Below are 27,618 nucleotides of genomic sequence, written 5' to 3'. Positions count from 1 at the left end.
TTCTACAGCAGAACTACGTGTCTTTGGATGAGTAGCTTCCGATGCAGAGTTCAATGCAGCATTTTTCCATTTTCATGATCCCATAATAATCCTACGTGTGTGCGGTGAACAGCACATGGGAAGACAGGTCTCACAGCCCAAATCACATGAAGACCAGCAGGCCACTGGCAGCAGACTTTACTTTCCAAATTTGTTTTAATGCATCTCTAAACACCCTTTCAGATATAAAAATATTTGTCTTAGATACACTATTCACAGATTTTTCCATCATAAACAGTAATTGCCTAGTTTACCTATGCCATTTATTTCAGTAACTACATCATTCCCATTTTCTTTTTTACCAGTCACAAAGAAAAAAGCAACAACAACAAAAAAAACACCACCAAAAAACAACCAAAACCCATTCAACCCCAGTAATAACCACCCCAAACTAAACCAACAGTGTGTGGAAGGAACTCAACAAATCTGAACTGGCTTCTTTTTTTGGAATGAATGCTCAAAAACAACATAGAAAACCTATCTAATTTAGGAAAAAAAAGACCCATGCCCCAAGCATAGTTACTCTATCAAGGCTTCTCCTATACCTATTTGGTTCAGGATACCTCCCAAACATCCCATACCAACCCATGTATTCATCTGAGAAGGTGAAGGACAGGCACACACAAAAAATCACGCAAGAGTAGTGCCACTGTGAAGTAATTTTAGTTTGTGAATCAGATACAGGATTTTGAGATTCTCTAGTTAATATATGTAAGTCCACTTTAAAAGTAAATATCTTATGAATGCACCTTGGAAAACAGTCCAAGCCAAAGTAAACATTAGCAGAAGCCAAGGCAAAGCCTGAGCAACTTTAACTCTTATTACTCTTTATACACATATACAATGTTCACAAATACATACACTTACAAATTTATATGCACATACAATGGTCTCCTGTTTGTCAAGACTCCACCTGGAAGATGAGACATTTTCCCTGCTATCACTACAGTAAGTCTTTACAAATTTTCCACCATCTCTTATACTATGTCAAAAATTAGAACTGGTAACTGTATTCCTGTCAAATAGTTCACGTTTACACATAAGCTTACTGGCAACACACAAATTATTAAGGGGAGGGATGGGGGGGGGGCGGGGAGGGCACAGCTGGTCAGCTTTCATGAATCAAAATTTCTTCAGTAATAAAGAAAATCTATACCCCCTCAAACCATATACAGTATTTGCAGATCAAAAATCCTCGTTGCCATGGGAACTGTAAAAACCGCCAGTGATGACATAGCAAGGCTATAACAGAAACATGTCTGCTGGGAAATTACCAGTAGTCCAGGTTTTTGTATCAAAAATGCTTGGGCATTTTCAGCCTGAAAACAAAATGCTTCTTCAAATCTAACTTCTAAACTCTCCTTACAAAAGTATTTTGCAAATTTTCACTAAAACCAGCTCATATGATTACTGTTTAAGATGTATTATATACAATGCAAGAACACCAACTTCCGCATATGTCTCTTCCAGGTACACTTGGTACAAAGCATGCACTAATGACTTACATTGCTCAGTCCATCTACACATAGGACAATAAACAGATCTTTTTTTAAAAAACTATAGCACTTTATGCAAAGCATACATAAAAAAAGAACATGGCATAAACCAGACTGCATAAAGCAAGATTTATAATACAATTGTTTAAAACATTATTTCAAGGTTTGTTATACCTGCAATTTGCCCTTTGTATCCACGTTCTCAGGTAACAAAACATTAACATTTGATATTAAAATGGAATATCATGCCTTTTGAGAAGGCTGTTGGCACTTCAAAGCAAAATGAAAAATCAGTGGCAAACCTAGTCATGCAATTCCTGCTTGAACACAGTCCCCAGAAGTATGAATAAAAAAAGTCAACAGGCTGATCAAAGGATTCATGTAATAACATGGAATTCATAGTATCAAGCATACCCTTTTCAGCACCCCGTTACAGTCTAAAGAGGCGCTATTTATTTTCCTGTCAAATATGTATATGATACAAAACGTCTCAAGCGCCCCACATGAAGAATACTGCATAAAAATGCTGTTTGAACTATGCAACCTCTAGGCCATATGCTGATTTGTAACACAAGAATGAAGTTAGGAAGAACCCTGGAGAAAACAGGTTTCCATAAGAGTAACTGCCAAAATTGCTTCTGCACATCGAAGCCATCTCAATATATATTTAAAACACATTTTTCTTTTAACATTATAACTACTTAAATATCAGATTATGACAAACTGCCTTAAAAAGAAACCTTGGAAACTAAGTACAAGTTTCTGCAAACTGGGTCCTGGTTCCAGATGGCTCTACAGAACCATTAATTAAGAAATACATTCCTTTTCACGTGTTCTTAAATACATACTTTTTCATTTGTTCTAACACCACTTGCTTATCAGTCAACACATTATACAGAACCTAGGATCAATCAAAGCAATTAGTTTTGATTAACTCAGAGCACAGATTAGGGCACCTAACCCCAGTTTAGCCATGCCCACTCTCTTTTTTGACCTAGCCTGCACACCCTGGCACGGAACTGCACAGCTCTTGTGAAATGCTTGGACAAATCATCACATAGCTGAGGATATTTTAGAGTAATAGAAGGCACTTCCAGTGATGGGTAGGGGGTGGGCAGGTGACCTGCATCTTTATTATGACTTGCAAAAATTGCAAATGTATTTAAATTGAACTCAAGAAGTCAAGCAATTTACCATGAAGTGAAACAGTTAAGCATGCAACACTTAAAGGTAAAATTTTATGTTCAGAATAGCGTGCATTCTTAATTTGCCAAGTTTTTAGAATTAGTAAAAATACAAGTGTCTTTTCCCAAGAGGTGACTGCTGAGGGAAAAGGGCTGCAGAGTAAGAAACTAATATTATACTACAAATAGTAAAAAACCTCAGGAAAATGTTTAATCTTCTAGCTCATTTTATCTGCCTCTATCAGTCCTTCACTTAACACTGCATCTCTTTGATGAGTCATTATTTCAGTAATACAGATGCTCTGCGTTTCTCAGATTCATAGAAACGTTAGGCAGATGTCTTCACTGCCAGGGATATTCAACCCTCCTTGTCCTCTGGCTCACTGTTTCTCTAAATTACTCATTATCTCCAACCTGTAGGAGATTCCCTTATTTATATTTAGCTATTGAGAAAAGAAACCAAACCACAGCTCAGCCCCATTCACCCCCATCTCCACTTTGAACAAATAGATCGATGTATTTACATCAGTGCTGTAACATCTGTCTGCGGTTGAAGTGAGCGACTTCTACTGCTGTACCATCGATGTGACAAACACAAACCAGGCTGTACTCTGATCTGTTGCCTCTCTACAAGCCCTTTTGTTTCCAAAGTACGACAATTTACAATAGTGGATGTGTGTTGTAAGAACACAATTACACCCTCCTGCAGCTGCTTATCGCTTATTTCCCTCCCAGCCGTCGCTATGCAATCACAAAGGCAGGAAATAATTTTAAATTGTCATTAGAACCACCTGACAGAATCCAAAATCTAAACGGTACAGCACAGGACACACAACAACCATAAATTCACAGCAAGATAACACTGCATGCTGCAAACGCTTCTCAGTCTATTGCACAAGTAAGGGTTCCCACAGAGTGAAGAAGCCAGCCTAGTTTCAAGTGCCTTAATATTCCAGAATTCTGGGACTCCCTAACTCAAATTACAGATAGATTTCTCTAGGTTCAATGAAACGTACGCTACACATTGCATAAAGTTCTGTTTATTTCATGGTAAAAGCTTTATTTTAAAATAAAGGATGCTTCATCACAAAGATAAATTGAAACAATCTCTCAGAGTTCTCTGGTTTTCCTGCTCTTTATTGAATGCTCTATCTTAAACAAAAGACAGAAATTTTTTGTGACTTGCCCTCACCTACCCAGGTACATTGCTGGGTGAGCCTGAACTACACTTCATACAATAAACACAAAAATAACATTAAACCAAAAACCACAGATAAGAACAGGCATACAGAAAGGGCAGACCTTTCCTTATAGTCAGTTTTTAAAACGCTATTTTTGACATCGCTATAGCTTGCTTTCCTCTGACAAGACTACAAAAGCACAGAAGTCATCCTGGAGTCACCCTAGAGTATGCCACTCTACCACCCTTGTGTCTTCATTTACTTTACCGCTTTGCAGAGTAAACTTATTAACATTTACAAACTTCTTAGAGCTTCATATTTTCCACACATAGTACGTAAAAAAATCCATTCTTCCATCTGCACGCTGATGAAACAAAAGCCACAGATGTGGATGCGCAATCATTTGTGGTGGACTTCAGCTGACAAATCTCCAAGTAAAACAGACCCTCATCACTCAGAGCCGCAAAACCAGGTGGGCACAACTCACCGGTAGGACTGAAGGCACACGGTACCGGCCACCCTGAAGCAATCCGTTAATTCTTCAGCTGTGCCAGCCCCCGGCAGGCGCTGCCCTGCCCCGCCGCCTGCCTCCCCTGCCTGCTCCGTGCTTCAGGCCAAGAACGAACCGGTGGTACCGGCTGCTCCGGAGCCCGTCGCGCTCTGGCGGATTTACCGCACGCCTCTCACGCAGGGCCGGCACACGGCGCAGGCTTCCCCAGAGCCACTGCAGCCGCACGAAACGCTCCCCAGTCATTCTGCCATACCGGCGGGCAGCTGTGGCTACCCCGGCTGGTCGCCAGCCACCCCCGGGCCGCTGGGCCGGCACCCGTGCGGCGGGGCGGGGCGGGGCGGGCCGGCTCGGGAGCCCACCGGAGCGGCTGCGCTGCGAGCGGGGCTGTGGGGCGCCCGCCGCGCCTGGGGACAGCGGAGCCCCGCCGGGGTGCAGCGAGCCGCCCCGCCTCGGCCCGCACGGCTCCGGGCGGCCGGCGGTGCTACGAGAGCCCGTGACTCGCCGACCGCTGCCGCCGCTGGGCGCCGTCCCCGCGCTGCGGGGGTCCGTCCCCCTCCCCGCTGAGCCCCGGCCCCGGCTAACGGGCCCCTCTGCGGGCGCAGCCGCCCGGCGCGCTGGCGGCCCTGGCCTGACACGCTGCGGCTCCCGCGGGGGCTGCCCCCGCCCGGGTCTATCGGCCCCTGCGCCGGCCGCCACAGCAGCGCGAGTAACGGGGGGCCGGTCCCCCGCCTCCAGCGCCGCCCCGGGCTCCGCGGCTGGGCGGCACCGAGCGCTCCCGGCGGCCGCCGCTCGCCGCCCCCCCGGGCCGCCCCCACCTGCCGCCGCGCGCCGCCCAGGGCAGCCGTTGGGCCGGGGCTGCGCGCGGCCCCCGCCTCCCGGCCCGAGCTTGCCCCCCCCCGGGACCACCCCGGGACCCCCCCGGGACGCCGTCAGCCCCCGTCCCGCCGCCCCCCCCGCGCTCCCCTTACCGGCCCCCGGCGGCTGCAGGCGCGGGCGGGTCCTGAGGCGCCCGACGGCCGCGGGCTGGGAGCGGGCGCGCGCTACCTGCCCGCCCGCGCGGCGGCCCTCACCCCGGCCGCTCCCTGCCGCGCGCGGGGCCGGGCGGCGCTGCGCCAGGTGCAGGGCGCGGCGCGGCCGGGGGCGGCGCTGTGGCGCCAGGCGGCGGGGCCGGCGGCCGACCCGCAAGCTCGGCCGAGGGCGCCGCGTCCCGGTGGGCGGCGGGGGGAAGCCGGGCGGCGGCCGCCCGCCCGGGGGTGTCCCGCCGCTGCGCTGGAGGGGCCCGCGGAGAGCCGGCCGCAGGGAGCGGTGGCCGCGGCCGCGTAACAGCAGCGGGGGGCTGCCGAGGCAGCTGGAGCGCGTGCTGGCGGCGCGGCGCGGCCCGGCGGGGTGGGGGGGGGGGGGCAGGGACGAGGGCCCCGCGCCGCGGGGGGGGCACCCGCGCGTGGCTGCCTTTGGGTGCGTGAGCGGGTGTTCTTCGCACACCTACAGCCATAATAAAAAAAAAAGGGGGGGGGGGGGGGTGCGCATGCAAAACCATACCTGCGCCTGAGGTTTGAGAAATTTAATTTTTATTTGCAGGAGTCTTCCGTGAAGTACAAATCCCTGCAAGAAGCACAGCGATGATTTTCTCGTCTAATTCGCACAAATAGATGTAACTGCATTTTATTCCATAGCTTTCCCCCCACAACACCAACCAAACGCCCATCCCGTTGGTGCTGCAATCACGGCATTTCAGATCCTGCCACCGCCCGGGATCTCGGCCCCTGCCCACCCTGCCCGCGCTGTTCGCACCGGCAGAGCCAAACCGTCCCACTGCAACGCTGCAGCCCGAGAGCTCGCTGCGTCAGCTCGGCGGGGCCGCGGGGCCTGAGACCCGCGGGGAGCACAGGTGAAGGCCGCTCGCTACCCCGCTGCTCCCTTTGCAGGTGCGTCCCACGGGATCTGCACCCGAAGCTGCGGCTCCCGCCGCACACACGCCGCTGGGTGCCTCTGCTTTTCCCGATACTTCATACCGACACGGCTGCACCCCTAGGATGTTTGTTAGCACTTGTACGTGTTTTTCTTAGCTTTTAATTTGTTCACTGTATCCTGCCTTCAGGGCATTACTTTACATTTACAACAGAGGCAATCTGGTTTTAGAAATAGTACTTTAATAGGAGAGCTACCTAAAAATTCAGCTTTCTTGCTTTCAGGGTCACAAGTGCTATTTTATTCAGAACCAATTTTAGCATGTTTTATGGCATCAGAGATGACTTTGCAACAATATAAATGAACTCCCATTTTAATGTGTCGAGAAGATGGTCATATGTCACAGTCGAAAGAAAGACTAATGACAATTTCTTGTCCCTCACTTTTTCCGGAAGGTGCTTTGTGTCTCAAAGCATAGGAAGCCTTGCTAGGGGAAAAAGAAACACTTTGATACTAGGCATTTTTCCAACATACTTCCAAGCATCTCATGAGGGATTCTGTAAAGTGGAGACAGATTAGCTGACTGACAAGACTGATAGAATAAATACTTATTTATATTATTTCCCCCAAAATTCAAAATTCTTCTCAGTTCCACTGCCACCGCTCTTGCAATGCCTGTTCTACACCCGTCTCCTGTATTCTGCTATCAGCCTTTCCATGGGTATGTACGCATCAACCGATACGTATGCCAGCTCCCTGGCGGTGAATAGTAGTGTCTGTAAATTTGCCACAGAAGTTTAAAATTATAGCATTTTTCACATTATAATTGGCATTCAGCACCCTAAGATTAATAAAAACCCTATGAATTTGATGCTTTACTAAAACCTCCAGCAGTTTCTCCTGACTTCCACCCCTCATATCTTAAAGCAAAGTAATTTTTTTTACAAATTATGTAGTAAACAAAATTATTCTTATAACACAAAGATGATTATTCACTTAAAATGTTAAAATATCATTGAAATTATGCACACTGGTTTGCAGCCTTGATAGCTACTTTCTTTAACATCTGTTTTTCTAGTTGTCTCTGAATACCTGACATGAAAAAGTGGTTTAGGCATTATGTACACATAAACATTATCCTACTAAAGAATATCTTTAAATAGGATTAATAATGTGAAGATTGTTCGTTGAAATCATGTTAAAGATCTTTCTGAAAGCATATGGCTTCAAATTTTTACTTTTTGCAGATTATTATTATGAGTTAATCGCTACTCCTTATTTCTAAGATTCACTTTATAGATTCATATTGTATTTTCATAGCACCTCTTGACAGCCAATAGTTTTTAGTAATGAAAACAAAGACAGAACAAATAAATACAATAAAAAATGAAGTCTTTATTCTTTTGGCTCAACTGTAATGTGGTTTACTGTTCTTTATGGTAATAGCATTTTCCTGCATGCAGTTCACCGACACACAAGTCAATATTTTTGTAAAAGGAGGAGTCAACATCAAATTTTTGCTTGTGTAAGAAACACAAAATGTCCTGATGTGATCAATTATACAAGTTTGCTATTTAATTCCTGTGGAAAAGAAAACAACATTGTGGATCCCATATTATATTTAGAACAGTTCTAGTGCAGCATGAATCGACAAGAATAAGAATAGTCTATGTAAACAAACACTGGTAAAGATTTCATGAATAAAAGACTACCTTGAAACTTCTGATGCAGGCAGTGCTAGAATTTTAAACAAATCTTCCCCACCACATTTCAATTACAAGTTATATCTATTTGGAAGCAAGTGCATTTTGGAATCAGTTTGAAACTTATTTCACATTAAAATGTGTGCAAAAATACAGTACTAATAAAAAAGCAGAAACCTAAAGCTACCCCATTCTTTCCTTTGTTTCTTAGTTAGTGAAGTTCTTGAATTAAAAAGTGCTATGGATAGAAAGTAACAAAAGTGACAGTGACATCAACCTGAAGATAATTCTCATTTCTTATTTTATGTACAAAACGCTGAAAAGTAAAATAAAATGGTATTTTTTACAATATTTATATTTTCTTAGAAAATTCTATCCATGTATTTTTCAACAGATTAAGCAGTTTGCAACATATCCTGTACAGTCTGACTATACACCGTACAGTAGTCACTTAAAATTTTAGAATGCAAAGCAAGAAGCTTTTAATTAGCTGCAAACTATTGCTTGATGTCATGAAAGAATGATGACCGATTGAACAATTTGTTTCACTTAACCACTGAGATATGGCTTCCCATATTAGACTTTTAACAGTGGAAGGAGTAAAATTACAGCAGCAAAGGCAAGATAAACATGCATCAGTGATAGCTTCCAAACTATCTATAATGGTACAGAATACTTCATATTAGCTGTTGAAAGCTTGCAAACTACACTTATTGTGGTACATATTTGATGCAATAAATATTGTGCACAGGTCATTATTTGTTTGCTCAAACATGCACCACGGGATAAAATAACTATTTACATAGACGGTACTTTTTTAATCAACACATACAATGTCAACCTTGCTGAGAGCAGAAGATGGCTAAACAATACTGCAGGGTGAAGCAGAACAACTTCATAATCCTTAGGTTTTGCAGGTTTTTGGTAAATTCAATTTCCCAAGTTCAGGTAAGCTGTTTTCTATGGAGTACTTAAAAACGGGCTCTTATGACCCTTAGTAAATTTTTTTACGCAGAGTTCGTTCAACTACAGTTAAATGACTTATGAAAAAATAAAACATCTGTTCTATTATTAGCCTCTATGGGACTTTACAGGCACATTAAGATTTGTCTGGATGGGATACTAGATGGATACTGTTAGTAAGCACCTCAAAATATAGAGCCACCCTGAAACATGGAAGTAGTCAGACTCTGCTGCTTTGTGCGACGTCATGTTTTTCCATGCATGAACTACAAGTGCAGCATGCCTTCATGCAAATCACTTCTGTCTGTACATTATAGAGAATCCGAGAGTAGAACACCTGGTTCTCGTACCCCCTTCCCCAACATAAAACCCATTTACAAAAATAGTCACATATAATAGTAAACAACCTGTGAATTAAAAAATGATAAGTTCACCAACACTGATTTTTGTAAAAATATGGCAAATGTGGCTGTTGAAATGCAAACAGTGGACACAATTTTTGTACTGTGTGTTTCATGTTCAACACAGAGATTCATAGGTTTGCACCTTTCTTTTGTAACTGGTCCCTACAGTCTGATTGGCCATTTTATCTTCTCTTCAGCAGTGTCAGCTGGTAATAAAAACAACAACCTCCTGTCAAGATGTTACCCTGTTTTACAGAGCTGCAGTTTGATGACGAGGGGTCACTGTCTTGTTATAGGCACTGACCTTTTATATATATATATATATATATAATTATATATATATTTATATTATGTAAAAACTGTCAGTTTGGCATGTACCTCCTACAGGAGTCCTGTTGACACAAATACATACTTTCTCAGGCTGTAAACAGTTTATCACAAATAGAATTCTGTGTTACTTTTTACTTTCCCTGCTGTCTTTACCTTTATCTTCTTTTTCTGATTTGTCTTTTTCATATTTATCTTTGTCTGGCTTTGTTACACTGTCATAGGATGGTGGGGAGGTTGTGGATGGGGTCATATCTGTTTTTTCTGGAGTGGAGTTCTCATTTAGTTTATCCATAATCATATCTTCTTTCATGGGCAGATCATCCTCATCTTTACCTTTATCCTGATTAAAGATACATGAAACTTTTTTGACTTTTTGCCTTAAAAGATGACGTCTGAAAGCACGCTGAATAATGACAGCAGATACCTCCTCCTGTTTTCGTTTTAATGTGGTTGTAATTGGTTCATAGGAGACTTTAGAAGGATTGGCCGCCATAAACCGATCTTCCATCTGTATTCTGAGGGCATCCATCTCCCCACTTTCCCCCAAAACACGCTTTGTGAAAGCAAACAAGATGTCAAGGCAGTGAATTCTGTCACCGCTTACCATGGGCAGATCCATTGCAATAAGCTGGACTTTGTTTGGTTTTGCTATAAGAAGAGGAGGATCTAACGAAGCTGCAAAATCTGATAGTTTACTGAACTCTATGAATTGTGTTGCATCGGGATCAAACTTCTCCCAGACTTCATAGAACATCTCAAAGTCATCCTCACTCAAGGGTTCAGCACTTTCTTCAGTAGCAACGCTGAAGTTCTCCAAAATCACAGCAATGTACATGTTCACCACTACCAGGAACGATATGATAATGTAGCTGACAAAGAAGAAAATCCCAACAGAAGGGTTGCCGCAGTCTCCTTTAACAGAGCTCCCCGGGTGGTCTTTATGGGGGTCACAGTCTGGCTCCCCACTGTTAAGAATTGGGGCTAGCAAACCATCCCAGCCAGCAGACGTGGTAATTTGAAAGAGGCAGATCATGCTGTTGCCAAACGTTTCAAAGTTGAACATGTCATCAATCCCAACTTCCCTCTTGACATAGGCAAAGTTGGACATGCCAAATATCGCATAGATAAACATGACCAGGAAGAGCAGCAGGCCAATGTTGAACAAAGCAGGAAGCGACATCATCAAAGCGAAAAGCAGAGTGCGGATTCCCTTAGCGCCTTTAATGAGGCGCAGGATTCGACCGATTCTGGCAAGTCGGATGACTCTGAATAGTGTGGGGGACACAAAATACTTCTCAATCATCTCAGCTAAGAACATACCTGTTGAAAACCAGATGAAATTAATAAAGAATATTATTACATTTCAAAAACACTGCTAAAGATTTATCCTACAAACATCGTAGAACTTTAAAAAGAATAGAATATTTGAACAGATTTTAGGAATTAGCCATTCAGCTCTTTTTACAAGGCCTTTACAGTTTGGTATGCTTTGGAAACCCATAAATACCAATAGAAATTCTGATGTAATTTACAGCATAATGAAAAACTGCATCAATAACATTTCTAAGTATTAATTGTATGACTACATAAATGTGCAGATAGATGCAGAAACATACAAAATTTAGGACAAACTGATAACTAGTGTATGTAGACTAGCAAATGCTGAGACCAGAAGAACAGCTTTCTGTTTAACTGTAAGAAATATAATCTCAGTTAATCTGAGGAAAGATCATATTTACAGTAGTATTAAAATGCCATGTAATCAAGTTATGGTATTCAAAGAAAATATGTAAGTTTGAAGAGAACTGCAACTTCTTAATCACACATGAAATAATGGACCACAAGTTTAGTATTAATGAAAAATCCAAACAAAAATGGCAAAACAAATTTGTATATAAGGAGCTCTGAGAAGTTAAAATGACAGGATTTTTACTCAAGTTCTTTTAGGTTCTGTGCTATAGATAAAGCAAAGATTAGTGGAGCCATGTATTTATTACCACTTCTGCTTCAGCTCTGCTTCTCCAGTTGCTCACTCTAGCTCACACCTAAAACCTCTCAGAATCAAACAAAACTGAAGCAATCTAAGGGTTTACCCTGCTGTCTGGGGTGCTTGCATGCGAGCCTAACAACAGTCCTGCACAGATTTTGCTCTTGGATTTTGGATTGATGGAGTCTTTTCCTGCACTTGCCACCATCAGTTTATATCAAAATTGACTTTCATGTGTGAGTTTGTTTCTATGCTGAGGCATTTCTACAGAACTCAGAACAAAGATCTAATTTCAGCTCCTAGAGAAGTGAAAGTGCATGAAACCTATTGCTAAAAAGTTTCTTACTATACTGATCCATTATTTTATGGATAATATGAAATCAGAAGAAAGAAAAATTATGGTCAGACTTCCTAGTGACAATGTCGAACCAAAACAGAAATAGACTTTACATGCCAAAAATGTTTCAATTTTCACAGATTTAGTGATTTCATAAAAATGAATTTCTCTTACCTACTATAGAGAGAATGACAACCACAAAATCAAAAATATTCCAGCCTATAGTAAAGTAGTAATGGCGAAGTGAAATTAATTTCAGGACACATTCTCCAGTGAAAAGTACAATAAATACCAGGTTAATCCAATATAAAATGTTTTCCATGTCTTCACTCTGATCATCTGTTTCTACCATCATTGTGACCATGTTAAGGCAGATAAGTATCATGATACTGATATCAAATGCTTGTTTTGTTACAAAATCAAAGACCATGCCTTGGAATTTGTTCTGGGGGGGAGAAAAAATAAGATCCATTATGATATGCATTGGGTAAAATTTCTTTTTCAAAATCACTACAAATTATTTATATCTAATATGAAAGGGATTTCATGTCTTCCATGAATTCCTCCATTTGCATGAATTTTCCAGTTTGTATATGCATTTATATTTAATTTCTGTTTACAGCTACTATGTTTATAAGCATCAAAAGATAGTTTCAAAATATGCACGCTACTTTTTTTTGAAGTTGCAAAGGAGATTTTGCCACCCTGAACCAGTTAATTGTAACCTCTTGTGACACAGATTATTAACTGATGCCTAGCTTGGCAAAATTTGGATATAAATAAGTAACGGGGTGATGTAAGCAGGCTGGGAATTAATAGCACTTCATTTGATAGAAAACCTCACACTCTTCATGTCACCAAAATAACTTTTAGAACAATATCTTCCATTGCTCAGCTATAGAAAATTTACTGATGGCTGGACTGGCCACTTAGCAGGTTACACAGTCCAAAGCAGAACTGCAGAGCTGGAATCGCTCTCTGCCCCAGCCAGACCCTGCTCTGCAGCACTAGGGTAGCCCTGCTCCAGACCACAAGCATCGTATGGGTTGTGCAACAGGAATGTGAGGGGCAAAAGGACTGCTTTTCAAACAATGATAAGGTACCTTGCCCCCATACAGCAGTTTCAGAGTCTTCCTCAATGACTGAAAAAGCCTGTGCCCTAAGACTTTCGTGTGTTTTGACAAATGCACTGCCAGATTTTATTGTTCTAGTCAAACCAGCGTTTTGAAAAAATGCCACATAAAATGTCATTGCCATCAACAGAGAGAAAGGGGAGGGTGGAGCAAAAAAGGCAAAGAGTCCTCCAAATTCAGACTAGAAAAGAGAAAAAATAGGATTTCAGATGAAAAAGGCTTTTCTGATGTCACTTGGGTTTTTAGCTTACAACTTAATTCAGGCTAAGGCATAACTGAAACAATCCTGTTTTTACAGAAATGTAAAAATAACATAAAATATTTTTATTCTTACTGCTGGTCGAGGTATAGGTTTTTGTGGTTTCTTTGAACCCAATTTTTTCATTGCATTGTAGTATTTCTTCTGTTCTTCTGTCATAAAAATGTCTTGACCTCCAAAGTAAACCAAAGAGACAAAAACTGGTGACAACCACATATCTCTACCGATTACTTATAAATAAAGATACTGAACAGTAATAATCACTAGTGTTCGCATTCTCATCTGTGAGAAAAGTTAGGACAGACATAAAAAGACCCTTTTATTGTGATTATTAGCACTTTGTTAACAGAAGAATTGCTTTACATATTCCACTCTTAATGACTGGGAATTTTTTTGAGAGGCCCTTGAACGTGCATTGTTTGTGGTAGACCTCTGCTCTTCTTTGGGGAGAGGGCTCGTACAGAGGAAGGAGAGGTGCTTTATCTTTCTTCTACTAAATTCCATCAGTTATTACAGAGGCACAAACTAATAAAATATTCCAATCCCCTTCTCTTTTTTTTTTTTTTTTCCTCTAGACTAAATTTTGGCCAAATACCAAAGGAGAATTAGAAGGTATCCAGATGCTGATATTTCAGAACCTCTTCTTTTCCTTTTTATGAGTCTATTACAGACTTCAGCCCCAAATCCACATCTTTACAAAGATTACTATTTCATTAACCATGGACAGACATATGTTGTCACTTGTCCGTCAAACCCTCATCAAGCAAAATCATATGCTTTAATAATGTAAACTATTTAATATGCAGAACACATAGTAATTTATCATAAAATAGAAAAATAATATTTTACAAATGAAGTCATTTTCTGACAACCAAAAATAAGCATTTTTTTTAGCTTTCTTTCCATAATAATCATGAAGTACTTATCTTCTTTTTCTGCTGGTTGAAATTGTCTATGATGACACCAATGAAAAGGTTCAAAGTAAAGAATGATCCAAAGATGATAAAGATGACAAAGTAAAGATACATGTACAGGTTATCTTCATACTTAGGCTGATCCAAAACCTGCAAAAAAGGCATAGAAACTAAGCCTTAGTTTAACTGTGAGCAGAGAATCAAAAATCTGCTGGATAGAATTTAGGGCTCTGTCACTCTGATCTTTGCTTCTTATGGTCAAGTTCCCACATATCCATTCCACTGATCTTCAGTCTATGAAGTTACATTCTTGACAGAGAGCTTTGCTATCAAACCTCATATTACATTTAAGAAAATGTAACTGGCCTACATGAGCGTAGAATAAATGCTGAAGACACAACTGGTTTAAACTAGTATAGTATCATCTGTCTGTGTCTACAGACAACCAGAAACACCAGCGTGTGAAGCTGCAAAATTCTCTGTGTATCTCATGAGAGGCCTCTAATGTGGGCTTGTGGAGCTTTCACTACTATAGGCACTTAGGAAACTGTGCTGGATTACGGAAGAGAAGCATCCAAGCTGTCTTTAGAGTAAGCACATGTACTATACTACAACAGGCCTCCCGCTGTGAGTGTAGCTTACCAAAAAAAGCTGGAGTCCTACCAGTACAGTTTATTCAGTCATCTACTTAGAACTAGAGGACAAGTTGCACCAAGGGAGCAAGGGGAAGGCAAAATGGTAAGAAAAGGCACAGGCCCACTTAAGAATAGGAACTGTTCCCTGAAGAAAGGAGTCAGGCAACTTGGACAGCACAGTGGAAGTCTCAACTTTAAAACAAGATCAGTATTACAAAAAATATCTGTAATCTGTGTATTGGTGCCTCTTTCTAAATGCAAATAACGCCTCAGCACACATAATGAGAGGAGGAAAAGGCATTTCATGGAAATAGTGGTATCTGCTGTGGAACAGAGGAATTTTGGTCCAACTGCACCATACAGATCATGGAATCCTTTAGGACTGCTCCTCTGCTTTCTTTGTCTCGTATTTTTTCTATGGTTTCCATTTTCTTTAACTACAAAACTATAATAACTCCTTGTTCTCTCACTGTTACTGTTATTCCTGAAAGATGTTAAAAAATTACGTTGTTAAATCTTGGAGCTCTTACAGTCAAAACAAATGGATTCAAGGGGCTATACTTACATTACGAGAATCCACAGCCGCATACATGATATCCATCCATCCTTTAAATGTAGCCTATAAAGAGAACACTGGTGTTTACCTCATGCTTTTTCTGGAAAACAGCTTGTCAGAAACATTGTTTAAGAGCTGAAGACCAAGTGTCCTTAGTGCTTATCATAAACACCATCACAGAGAAATGTTAATACGTAACTCTTGCCTTCTATTCTATGTTTTATTCATATATGAGAGTTGCAAGCAAATTCCAATATCTGACTATAGAGGACACAACATCTATTAAGAACTTTTATCCATTATGAGTTATATCTGATACAAAAGTTATTTTCTGTGTATGAGCAAAGTAGGTGTATTTGATACAGATTCAATGCAGCTAGGGCGAATTAGGTTTGAATTATGTATTTTTTCTCATAGTCAGCATAGCCTATATGCTTCATATTATTTCTGTAGAGCCATGGATTTATCCCACACTTTGTAATTCCAAACCAAGAAGAAACAAAATTTCTAAATGAAAAATTACTTTTTACTGTAACAACAATTGATATACAGAAAGATAAACAGATATTAAGGAGTGGTGACTTACCACTTGAAGCAGAGAAAGATAACCAAGGCCTACATTGTCAAAGTTAACCTTCACATTCTTCCATCGGGCAGTTTCGTTGTTTTTTATGAGCTCCTCACATTGACTATAGTTGTTGATTTGGCTGATATCAAATCTCTCATCAGTTGTAGTGTTAACACAGTAGTAAAATTTTCCAGCAAATAGATTTACTCCCATGATACTGAAGATCAGCCAGAATATAAGGCAAACAAGAAGCACGTTCATAATGGATGGAATCGCTCCTAACAGGGCATTCACAACCACCTAGTATATAGATGACACCAAAGAGAAAGAGTGTAAGAACACAGGCACCAGTATTTTACAAATATTTCATCAGCCTTTCTTAAACACTCTATTTTAACTCTAATATCTGTGTTACTTTTTTTTAATTGTTGAGAGTAAGTGAGATAAGCAGTATAGAGGAAAGATAAAACATCAACATGTTTAGGAGGAAAAATATACAAACAGTAGCTTTAAAGAATGGGAAAAAGAAGAACAAACAGGTAACGAGCTAAAAAAAAGCCAAACAGAAAAAAAATCTGCATTTGTTAATTAATTCTTTTTTGAATATTTACTTAATGTATGTCTGCCAAATTATCTTCATAATATTTCTAATGACTGATTGCATCAAACACAATAAATCTTTTTTTATTACATGCTTGCTAGATAAAGATTCAACATCAATGTTGCTGAGCAAATCTTTAATTGAAAGTAACTTTAAGAGTTCTTTTAAATAAAAGAAAACTCAGGGATGTACGCATGTTCATTCGGATGGTTCTACATAAAATCAGAAAAAGACATGTTCAAACCAGGAAGCCAGCTGAGTGTCTGAGCACAGAAAAGCTGGTAGCATTCAGACAAGTGGCAGATAAGACTTGAAAAAGGAAGAGACTTGATTTAATTCCCAAATTATTTTTTGGGAAAATCAGGTTTCAGGAAAGAAAACTATGAAAATGAGTTTATGTATGATGACAAGCAATGATTAAAAACATGCCAGAATAAAAATAAAATGGTGAAGAAAAATTAGGGAGAAAGTAGGTCCATTATGAATGAGAATTATTTCTTTAATGATAGAATTGATGAACTCCTAAACTAGTTAACTCCTATTTTAAATGTGTTTGTAAGTAAGTCTAAAATAGAGAACTTAATAACTATGGATCACCACTGCCAGTTTTGCCAAAACAACCAAATCAGGTCCTTATACCCTAATGAAGATTTTGTTTTAAAAATGCAGGACATTAGGTATTACATAGAAGAGATTATTTATAATTCATTTACTTTATATGATGTAGGTACTACAGCAGATCCTCTAGCACACTATGCTATTTATTTCTACTTGAAATACAAACATGTAGATTAAGCCTGAAAAATATTTTGGCTTTACACTTACATCTACAATTAATATGTTCCATAAATCAATTACTTGTAAAATTAGTCATCTAGGTAGGTCACCTGTCATTCCTTGCCATTTTACAGAATAGAAAATAAGCCCTTTCAATGTTAGAGTAGGTGATGAACCACCACCATGTATAGCATATAGTAGACTTAGGCTGATGTAAAGGAGAAATACTTGCAACTTGCAGGGCTCCATTCCTGCCAAAACAATATCTCTTTTGGATGATACATACTTTGGAAAATATTCGAGATCCTATAGGACTTCAATGAAATTGTCATTATGTTAAATTTAGGAGCTGGACCAACTTAGGTTCCTTTCAATGTAAATTACTCTATGACTTTATAAAAGCACAGAATGGTGGAAGAAGTCCAAAGCTTCCATGTTTGTTTGGTTTTTTGCCACATGTTTTAAATCGCATGTTGTAATACATGTTTATTTCTAATGGGGAAATTGAAAAAAAAGAGAGCAAATTAGTTTCTTACTCATACTAAAAATCTCCTTAGCAATACCTACTAAAAATCAATAAGCAAAAGTAATACAGCATTTTATGACTCAACAGCTGGGCACAGAGGATTCCCAGACTACCGGATAAATCCCTTGTGACTATTTCAACAGTGCTGACTTATGTTGACAGACGTGTACTCTCAGCTTTCTCTACGACATGACTGTGAAACATGATGAGGAGTAGTTTGACATAAACAAACAAATAGTTTAATAATAATGCTGAATTATTTTAAATTGGAAATCCATGAACCCACTGATTTTAGTGGGAAGTTTGACTGGAATAATAAATTGTGACATCATTTTTTTCCAGTTTGGGAATATTTTCCAAATATATGTGCTGTTATTTTTACATTATTTTTATTTAAAGTTATCTCAATTCTTCTACTTAAAAATATAAGCAGATTTCTTAAACATAATAATATAATCCATCAGGAATAATTATTGAGATATAAAAGGACAGTTAATGAAGTGAAAATATTTGTCCTCGAGCTTTCAGTCTCATTACACCCGAGAACTGTGTTCCTCTTTCTGCTACAGCTGCAGGTCCAGTCATGTTCTTCTTTCTGTAATTGCTGGATTTCTACAGCTGACCTACTTTCTCTGTTTTTAATCTGATTCCTGAAGCTATAGCAGAACCGGCTTGTAATATGAATCAATTGAAGACACTCAAAACGTACTGTTGAGCATTACTGAAAACACTGATCCAGACACCTCCTAGCCTCCATTGGTAGCAGGAGTGTGAGAAAACAGGCCAAGGCCTGACAGAAGTTAAAGCAGGGAAAGCGTTAGAAAGACATTAAAAGTGTTCTTTACTGGTTAAAATAAAGGTAGTATGTGCCTAGCACCACACAGCAGTGAGTGACATTGCTTGGGACAGAGCATAGACAGATTAATTATACTCCCACAGGCTACTGCCATGAAATCCCAAGTGCAAATTAAAATGTATTTCTCCTAGCAATACTAGTGGTGGGAAGATGCAGGGGAAACACCATGTTTTCCATAGGGGCAATGTTTTCTATTAATTATTAGTTTGGGCAGGTGCAAGCCCTGATCCTAGAGAACAGTATGGTGGATTAAAATTTTTAGATCTGTAGAATGGAATTTCTTGCTGTATGTAGGAAATATAATGCTCACTAGAAGCAATTTTAAGTGCTTATGCAAATATGTGCACCATACTATATTGTCATATTTTCAGTTCACAGATGTGAAACACCAATGATATTACTATGTTATGAACAGACATCTTCAATTTCCATGTATCAGACCTTAAAATCTTCTCATATTAATTTCTTCAGCAGCTTGAGCTACTCTACCTTTAAAGACATTAAGCCTGAAATTATTTACTTTAAATAAGGCAAAATTCATTATATCCATAGGAAAATGTCAATGGTTGATTGCCTAATAAAAACATAGGTTGCATTTCTAGTCTGAACTTAACTGAATTCATCCACTATTTTTTATTTTAACTTTTTTTTTTATTGTAACTTTTGCTAAAGTCATAAATCTCCTCCTTATCTGTGTATTTTTACTGTATTTTACAGTTAGCACATCAGTATAAAATTAATAGGTAGTTTATACCAACAGGAAAGTTACGGGATTGACAATTTCTTGTCAATTAACATTCTTGACAAAGTGATTGTTTCTTCCTTGCCACATTAAGCAACTGTGCATATAAAAAGTGACATATTTTGTCTTTGGCTCATTTTCCCTCATCATTCTCACAGGAAAACAACAGCTAATGTGTTTTTTTAGTGAGATATTACTGATGTTTTAGATAGGCCTTATATCGAATATAAACATCCCAAATTTTAAAATTTGCTTCAGCAAAGTTCCAGAAACCTGCTGGAGGCAAGGAAGTGGTATTTTCTATTTGAATTTATAACCTTTCATCAAATCCTGTTTCCTTTCTAGTTGAAGTCTTTTACTTGCCACACACAGAGCATCCCATTTTCTTCAGAAGCTCACCAATTTGTAGATGACTTATAAATTTGCTAAGCAGCTTATAACCTGTGGTGCTAAAGATCAGTGACTGCACAGGGAGCTCCCACAAGGATCCCTTTTAGTTAGCAATAGGGTTTCAGCTCAGGTGCACCTGCTGATCAGATCTGTGGCAATATGTCCAAGGCAGACAGATAGACTCTGAAGGTGTAAATCAGACATCTCCTTGTGGCTGGAGCTAGAAATATCTACCATCTCTAGTTGTTAACTACTCCCCCTAAGAGACCCTTCTAGAGCTTTCACGTCATAGCAGAACACATAAGGTTTTTGTCCATTCAGTGCACTAAAGAAGTGATCTAAACTAATCAATTTCACTTTGCACTGGAATAGACATGAGAGTGCCCAGCTGGGCGGCTGAGGGTCTCAGCTGCAGTAACTGGTATGGCGATACCAGTTGGGGATAACAGCTGGGGACAGTAATTCTTCAAATATACCCAACTCTGTCAGCAAAAGTCTTCTGATATGTTTTCAGGATGCTCAGTGCTCTCTAGATTACAATCAACATTTTAAAATCAACATGGAAAGCAGCAAGCAACCAATTTAGGCCAGAAATCATAAAACCAGCTCCATCTTTGGTATACTAGAAAAGTTGTTTTAAATAGAATGCAATAGCTCTAATCTGAAAGAGAGAAGGTATTTTAACACTGCCAATTTACTTATTGACATAGGAATTAATCACAAAACTTTTAAATTGTAACAGAAATTCCCAATCAATATTTACAGAACAGTAAGTTAAAAGATATTGATAGACTACATGTGGTATTCTATACTTGTGTGAAATACTTATGTGCATACATATGTGTGTACATGTGCACACACTATTGTGAAGAAGTATTGTTTTTTCAAAACTTTTCTGACTACAGCAGCATTTTTTTATATGGGATAAATCCAGTTTTGTAGTAACATTGTATAGATCCATGCAGCTGATAAATCCTTCGGCCCTCCAGGAAAATATGAAATAGGGTGAAAGGCCAAGGAGCCTAAATAAGTGTAACAATGTGTGCGATAACACATGAATTCATATAAGCAGATGAAGACTTTTGCTTATATGTTAGTGACAAATGTAAAATATATAGGATGATAGTGTAGCATTTCTGCATGGATTTGCTGTTGATTATTCTGCATGCATTTTTTCTATGTATGCATGCATTATTTCCGATTCTTTCATTTTGTCTTACCCTCATCCCTTCAAATCGCGACAAGGCTCTTAGAGGTCTCAAAGCTCTTAGTGTCCTAAGGGATTTAATCGCACCAAGTTCTGAGTAGCCCAAGGCATTAGCTGTTAAGCTAACCAAAGAGACCTACACAAAAACAGAAAGGCAATATTGCTCATTCATCTTGTATATCCTTTCAATACATATGGTGGGAATGATGTGCCCTGAACTTCTCAAGAAGATTCAAGGCTGGACCTCTTTCTCCAGGAAACCCTCTATAATGCAGAAAGATCTTTCAAGTCAGACAAAGTAGAATAGGAGTATATTCTAGGTACCTGTTGGTGAAATCATGTTGGTAGAATGGTATAAAAATGCCTTTTAAATTCACATAAACTGGTCAACATTTGGTGGCATTTAAAGAAAAATGAAGTCACGCGCAAAAAGAAAAATCCCAAAAGTTGGGTGAATTGGAATGATGAGTTTAGGTTAGGACTTCCCATGATATCTTCAGAACCTGATGGGAATGTAAAAGCTCTCAAAAAACACAGCCAGACCTGGCCTTCGGTCAAATGTAACTTTCTAGTCTCCAGAAAATCTTATTCAACAGCCACAGCTACCAGTGGTGTTCAGATTTAACCAGACTAATCAACACTGATATCCAACTGTTTGTTAGACAATGGTAGAAGCTTCACTGTTAGGCATAACCACACTTCATTCATTCCCTGTGACTCCTTCAACCACTTCACCAATTCTGGCTTGCATAACGCTGGTCTGGTCTGCAGGCAGATGAGTAAATAAACTAGAATAGCTGTAAAATAAATAATACAATTATCCTTCATCAATAATCCTTAGAAATATATTTATAGTAAACCATTGGGAAGGAGTGGCTCTAGTAAAGAAAAAAAACATCCAACAATCTTCTGTTTCTTTCCATTTAATGACCTTCCCTTACATCATTCCTGTTCTCTTTTAATTCTTTCATTTCCAAATTAATCTTTTTTCTTTGTTCCATCCTCTGATTAAAGACTAAAAAACATGCTTCAGAGATTAATTTTTTCCATGAAAAAAAATGCACCAGCGTAAGGTTGCCATGGAAAACTAATGAAGTTATTTATAAAGTTCACAAAAGTAACTAAACACAGACTATCAAATAAGAATTAAATATTTGTTGATAAATACTATAAACATATAATGACAGTGTAAAGTATTGTTCATGGTGTCTCTGTAAAGCTCTGGTCATATGCATAGTAATTTACACATCTGATGATTGAGCCAAATATTTTACATTGGTACAGACTCAATCACAGGATACTAAGTGTGCATAGAGTCGTGTTTTATCATAGGGTTTGCAATGCTGGTATGGATGTAAAAGTTATGATGTTTTCCAAGCTCTGTGTAGTAAAAACTTCATGGTCTATCATATCATAGTTTTAAGGAGATACAGTGTGATTTCTATAGAATTCTGCTGCTTTTCGGAATGAACAAATAAGTGATTCAAAACAGATTCTTACCTTGCATTCCATGGGAATTACATAGGTGCAATTGAGAGACAGCCTATTAGCACAGACAGATGCAGTAAGGCTATTGGGGATGGAAGGGAAATGAACATCTCCTATATGGTTAAAGATCTGCAGACTTCCATTTATGCTACCCAGTACTGTGCATACATTGGTGAGCATGTATACTTGAAATTACAATGCACTTCTCATTAGGTCTCCTTCAGGCATAGTGTATCTCCTCCTTGGTGGTGCAGCCTTTTGAAAACCATTTGAGAACCCATTCTAAGGGAGCTCATCTACAGTTCTCCAAGTGTCTCTCTAAGATCGCCCACGTGATGCAGTGAAAAGTGCAAGAGTACAATGGAATTGAGAGTTCCTACCAGTATTTTCCTTCCGTACTACATAGAGTAAGTGACAGGACACTTACAGTATTTGATTAGAATGTTAGAAACCTTTAAAGAAATTGCTCTGAAATAATTAAGCTCCATATACAGCAAAAACTGAAGAGGATGAACGGCATCCTTTCCACGCCATAAAAAGAAAAAAGTGAAAAGCATCATGTCAATAAAGCATTACAACTTGACCAAACTAGAGAACATCAACAAAACTTCTCTGGAGTGATAAGTATATCTAAATATTTTTTTCTTTTCTGAACAGAATTGTAAACTGTACCACAGCAACAGTTTTAAAATAAAGTTTCCATTGAATAGAACAGAAAGCTTACCCTGAAAACAATATTCTGATTTTTAGAGCTTGTTGTACAGGACATGAAAAAGAATACATACATCAACAATCAGGAAGTCCAGCCAGCACCACGCATTAGTGAAATAGGTTTGAAAGCCATAAGCCACCCATTTTAAAAGCATTTCCAGAATGAAGATATAAGTAAAAACTTTGTCAGCGTATTCCAGCATGGTCTTGATAGTTTTACGTTGTTCTATGTATATATCTTCAAATGCCTGTGAAAAAGATTTTTGAAGATATCATTAAATGTTGTCACAGTTTCCAGTGTGGTATATAGTAGCCAAGAAAGATTTTGAATAACAAAGATTAAAAACTCCTTTTCAAAAGAAAATGTCTACATTGACAGTGAATCACTCTGCGTTGACTCAAGTGTAGCAAGTACACTGTATTTTGCTCCTGCTATGAGGAACTAATTACCTCGGTACTTAGCGCATCTGATTTAACATCAGTCTGGTAAAATACCTGAGGGAATCACATTGGCACCTTACATCTCAGTTTCACAATTCAAGCTGCTGTTGATAAGTTCCTAGCTCAACTGTGGTTTATTTTAAATGTGTATAAGGCAAAAAAAAGCTATTATCATCAGTATGAAACCATGTGAATACCAGTCTGATATAACTAATTTCTTATTTCCATTAACACTACATTTTGAACTTGCCAAACAATTTGTTGCATAGCCTGTGAGCACTCTTAGGTATCCTACAATACATGCTCAATGCTTGTTGATATATATATGTTGATATTAGAACATTTATGAATTGAATATCAAGTTCTGATGTTTTATGTGCAGCTTTATAATTAACTGTAATTCTAATTGCTTGCTGTTTAAAATAGATACAATAGTTCCACACTGAATTTACCAGAGCACCGCTGCTGAGAAGAATCATGAAGACAATGAAGGTCTCAAACCAGTTGTGTTCAACAATCTTGTAGCAGGTTTTCCGCAGATTCCACCAGATTTTCCCTTTCCCATCTTCTACACTGACTTGACAGCACTTGAATCTCCGCACGCAGCCTAAATGCGATAATAGATTTTGAGATGTTAGCATAAGGTAAATATTTATTAGGAATCACAATGAGTGGAAGTAATCTGGCTTATTTCAGTGCTACTGCAATAGATCCTTGTAAATAAGCATCTCCTGTTAAAGGATTTTTGTTTCAATATTTAAAGTTAAAGCTTTGTAATTCTTACAATACCTTCCAAGGACAGAGAGAGCACAAGAACAGTACATCTATGGTAGTACCTTTGAAGGAGTTACTAATACAAACAATACAAACAGAAAATACAACTATAGTCACAAAGCTGCTTCTTGATTTTGAATAAAAATAGAATCCAGTCCAAATCGACAGAGTCAGGTCTAATCACTTCACATATATTTTACTTCACCTACCTTCTGTAAAACAAGCCTCTGGCTCTAGAACTTCTTCGGGTTCTGCTTCTGGCTGTTCCCCTTCTGCAGGTAGTCCGATATCAACAGTGCTGCCTTCTGATGAACTGGATGCATTTAATTTCTGTGAATGAAACCCCACATAATTATTTTTTTCAGTTTTAATTATTTTGAATAGTTCATGTTTGAAATGCATACCAAAATATTCTGCATGTATTCCGTGCTCTGATATTAAACTAATTTCTTATCTACAATCTATAATGCCAAATTGCTCTACTACAGGTGAGGTCACAAGATTAGAAACTACATCATGTGCATTTTTCCTATTGAAAATATTTTGGTATTTTCATACAAGGAATTGAAGAAATTATTAGACTACTATTCTGAGCCACACATAAGAATTCTGAAATGAAATTTCAGTAAGAGGCATGGGAGCCTTCCACACTTCGTATTGTTTAGTTATTCCAATCATGTGGCTGCATTTTGGATTACACTTCAGATAGCATGTGTTAATACAAATAATTTTCCAACGTCATGACCAAACCAACAGCAAGCTACACAGATGTATTTTCATGTCTCAAGTAAATGTTATTCTATCAAATCTGTGAAATCTAAAAAGTATTAATATAAACTTTTCATTATCATTGACATGAAAACACATGTTTTTAATTGTATAGGATAGTTTAATCCTCTTTACTTCCAAATGAGCAGCACATTACTTTAAGAGCAGTAGCTGATATTTTGCATTCTCACTTGCCAATGCATTTTCTGAATTGATTGTGCGTTTTGAAACTACTTATTACTTTGGTACAGTACACATACATGTCCAATCACTATAAAAGCCCCCAAAGATCTTTATTTTTTTAAGACTAAAGTGAAAAGAAATGCTTTTAAAACAATACTGTCATAAAACAATACTGCAAATAATCCAAATCTTCAAAGTGATTCTTTCACACCATTGCATTATGCTGGCAACAGACAAATATGAGTACTATAATAAGTAAAAGTAGTTTGATCATGGCATTCTATGACTCTTCTAATGTTATCACTATGTGGAGTATAACATCAGTAAAATGGCTGCATTGATAAGTAGCTAATTTTATAAAGGGAATGATGTAAGCAGATTATAGAATACAGTCTATAGGGTATTAATATTAGACAGAGAGATGGTCCGTGGTAACATTAAAGCTATATCTTTGCTGACATTTAAAACTTAAGTTAGAGGCATTATTCCTTTAAAACATGTTTGACAAGATCCAAATTCTATACTTTTTTTGTAAAGGAAATTAAACATTATTAGTATGTGAATACAGAAAGTACCATATTACTTCAATGGAATTTTACATTGCAGACAATATTAAGTATGTTCTTCAAACAAAAAAAGATTAATTCCTTTATCCTCCACTCTAATTTTATCAAATCATACTGACAGTATATTGTGTTGTGATTTTTAACTTTGATTTTTGTGTACCATGGTACACCATAGCCCACATTTTAGAGGAAGACCAAACAAATGGAAACATGTATTGTGGGATGTATTATGCACATACTTTCAGTGATATCTGTGCACCCATTTCCTTTATGTTTCTTTCAAAATCCCAGCTTATGTATTCATGTCTCATGTTTGTGCATGAGATTTAGAATCTACGAGGTTAGGTCCAATATACAAAGACATGGATGCACACTTTTCTGCAGATTATTATTTCAAATTTCCCATTGCAAAGTATTCAGATTATAGATAATGCATGGCAGTTTGGTCATTGTGGAATACTGCCTCTAAAAGGGAGAAACTGGAAAGTATGGGATGAATACTGTAGTCCTCAAGTAAGGACCACAGCATTTAAACATTAGTGGAAGTCAATCATCAGTTTAAGGAAAGGCCAGAAATACCATAAACGCAAGGTACATTCCAAAGAAATTTGTATGTAGTGTTAAAAATTAATGTTTATCAATACTACACAGTAAAGAATTTTTAAACTGAGAAGTGACTATCTGTTTGATTATGTAGCATTTTCTTAAAATGTTGCTTGCATCATTCCAATCTGGACAGCATTTCTAGCAGAATGCTGTAGTAGTAGCAGAGCAAACAAAAACTATGAACAGGTTAAAACATAAATTTAAAAGACCTACTGTCCATTCTTTTACAAGGAAATGAAGAGTTCAGTAACACAGATATTACGCAGTTAATGTAATCAGCATATTAACTTTAAGAAGGGCTAAAGAATTCCTATTACTGAAATTGTGTAAGACTAACAGTTAACTCAAGATGAAAGATTAGAGATATCCACTATAAGGAGAGACCAAAAAATCAGGTAGAAAAGGTAGAAAGTGATCAGTAGAACAGTCAATTATCAGGAACATCAGAAAGCCATCTTTATTTATGTGGGGCAGTATGTATGGCGAGTTGTATCATACAAGTCTCTTCTCACTGAAAATCTGGTATGCTTCTTTTAAAGAGCTGTAATAATAATCACAGGAGTTAAGCTAAACAGAAAAATCCTAAATTTAATCAACAGCAGTTGATACTTGAAACACATTGAAGACACAAGAAGATACTTGAGACACATTGACACTTGAAACAATTAAATGCCTTATCCCACTGATAATTCAGTTACTCTTCTGTTGTTGGTGTAACAGAGTATTTCCTTAGCATGCTGTTCTATCATACCTGAATTTGGCCCCAATCCGATCAGTATATGAAGAAGCATATTAGAAAAATTATTTAATAAATGCAATCTCTAATAATTCAGTATCATTTGGGGAAGAAAAAAATCAGAATTTTTCAACAGAA

General features: G+C 38.5%; 2 protein-coding genes across 2 annotated transcripts in view; both read right to left on the bottom strand.

The window, feature by feature from the left end:
* CSRNP3 (cysteine and serine rich nuclear protein 3) overlaps positions 1 to 5,469 on the bottom strand; it is a 111,804-nt gene extending 106,335 nt beyond the window's left edge. The window contains exon 1 of the mRNA XM_040604427.1: positions 5,380 to 5,469. The gene's annotated coding sequence lies outside the window, so the exon portion shown is untranslated. The remainder of the gene's footprint in view (positions 1 to 5,379) is intronic.
* A 2,225-nt stretch (positions 5,470 to 7,694) lies between these two features.
* SCN2A (sodium voltage-gated channel alpha subunit 2) overlaps positions 7,695 to 27,618 on the bottom strand; it is an 80,764-nt gene continuing 60,840 nt past the window's right edge. Inside the window, exons 18-27 of the mRNA XM_040604433.1 lie at positions 24,831 to 24,951; positions 24,300 to 24,454; positions 23,481 to 23,654; positions 21,221 to 21,343; positions 16,127 to 16,408; positions 15,550 to 15,603; positions 14,362 to 14,499; positions 13,511 to 13,615; positions 12,218 to 12,488; positions 7,695 to 11,039 (exon numbers count right to left, since the gene is read on the bottom strand). Of these exons, the coding sequence (XP_040460367.1) occupies positions 9,844 to 11,039; positions 12,218 to 12,488; positions 13,511 to 13,615; positions 14,362 to 14,499; positions 15,550 to 15,603; positions 16,127 to 16,408; positions 21,221 to 21,343; positions 23,481 to 23,654; positions 24,300 to 24,454; positions 24,831 to 24,951 (2,619 nt within the window). The 3' untranslated portion in view covers positions 7,695 to 9,843. The remainder of the gene's footprint in view (positions 11,040 to 12,217; positions 12,489 to 13,510; positions 13,616 to 14,361; positions 14,500 to 15,549; positions 15,604 to 16,126; positions 16,409 to 21,220; positions 21,344 to 23,480; positions 23,655 to 24,299; positions 24,455 to 24,830; positions 24,952 to 27,618) is intronic.

Source organism: Falco naumanni, chromosome 8, assembly GCF_017639655.2.
Source record: "Falco naumanni isolate bFalNau1 chromosome 8, bFalNau1.pat, whole genome shotgun sequence".
Taxonomy (NCBI): Eukaryota; Metazoa; Chordata; class Aves; order Falconiformes; family Falconidae; genus Falco; species Falco naumanni.
The sequence above is the reverse complement of the archived record's forward strand: the minus strand, read 5'-3'. Positions and strand labels throughout refer to the sequence as shown.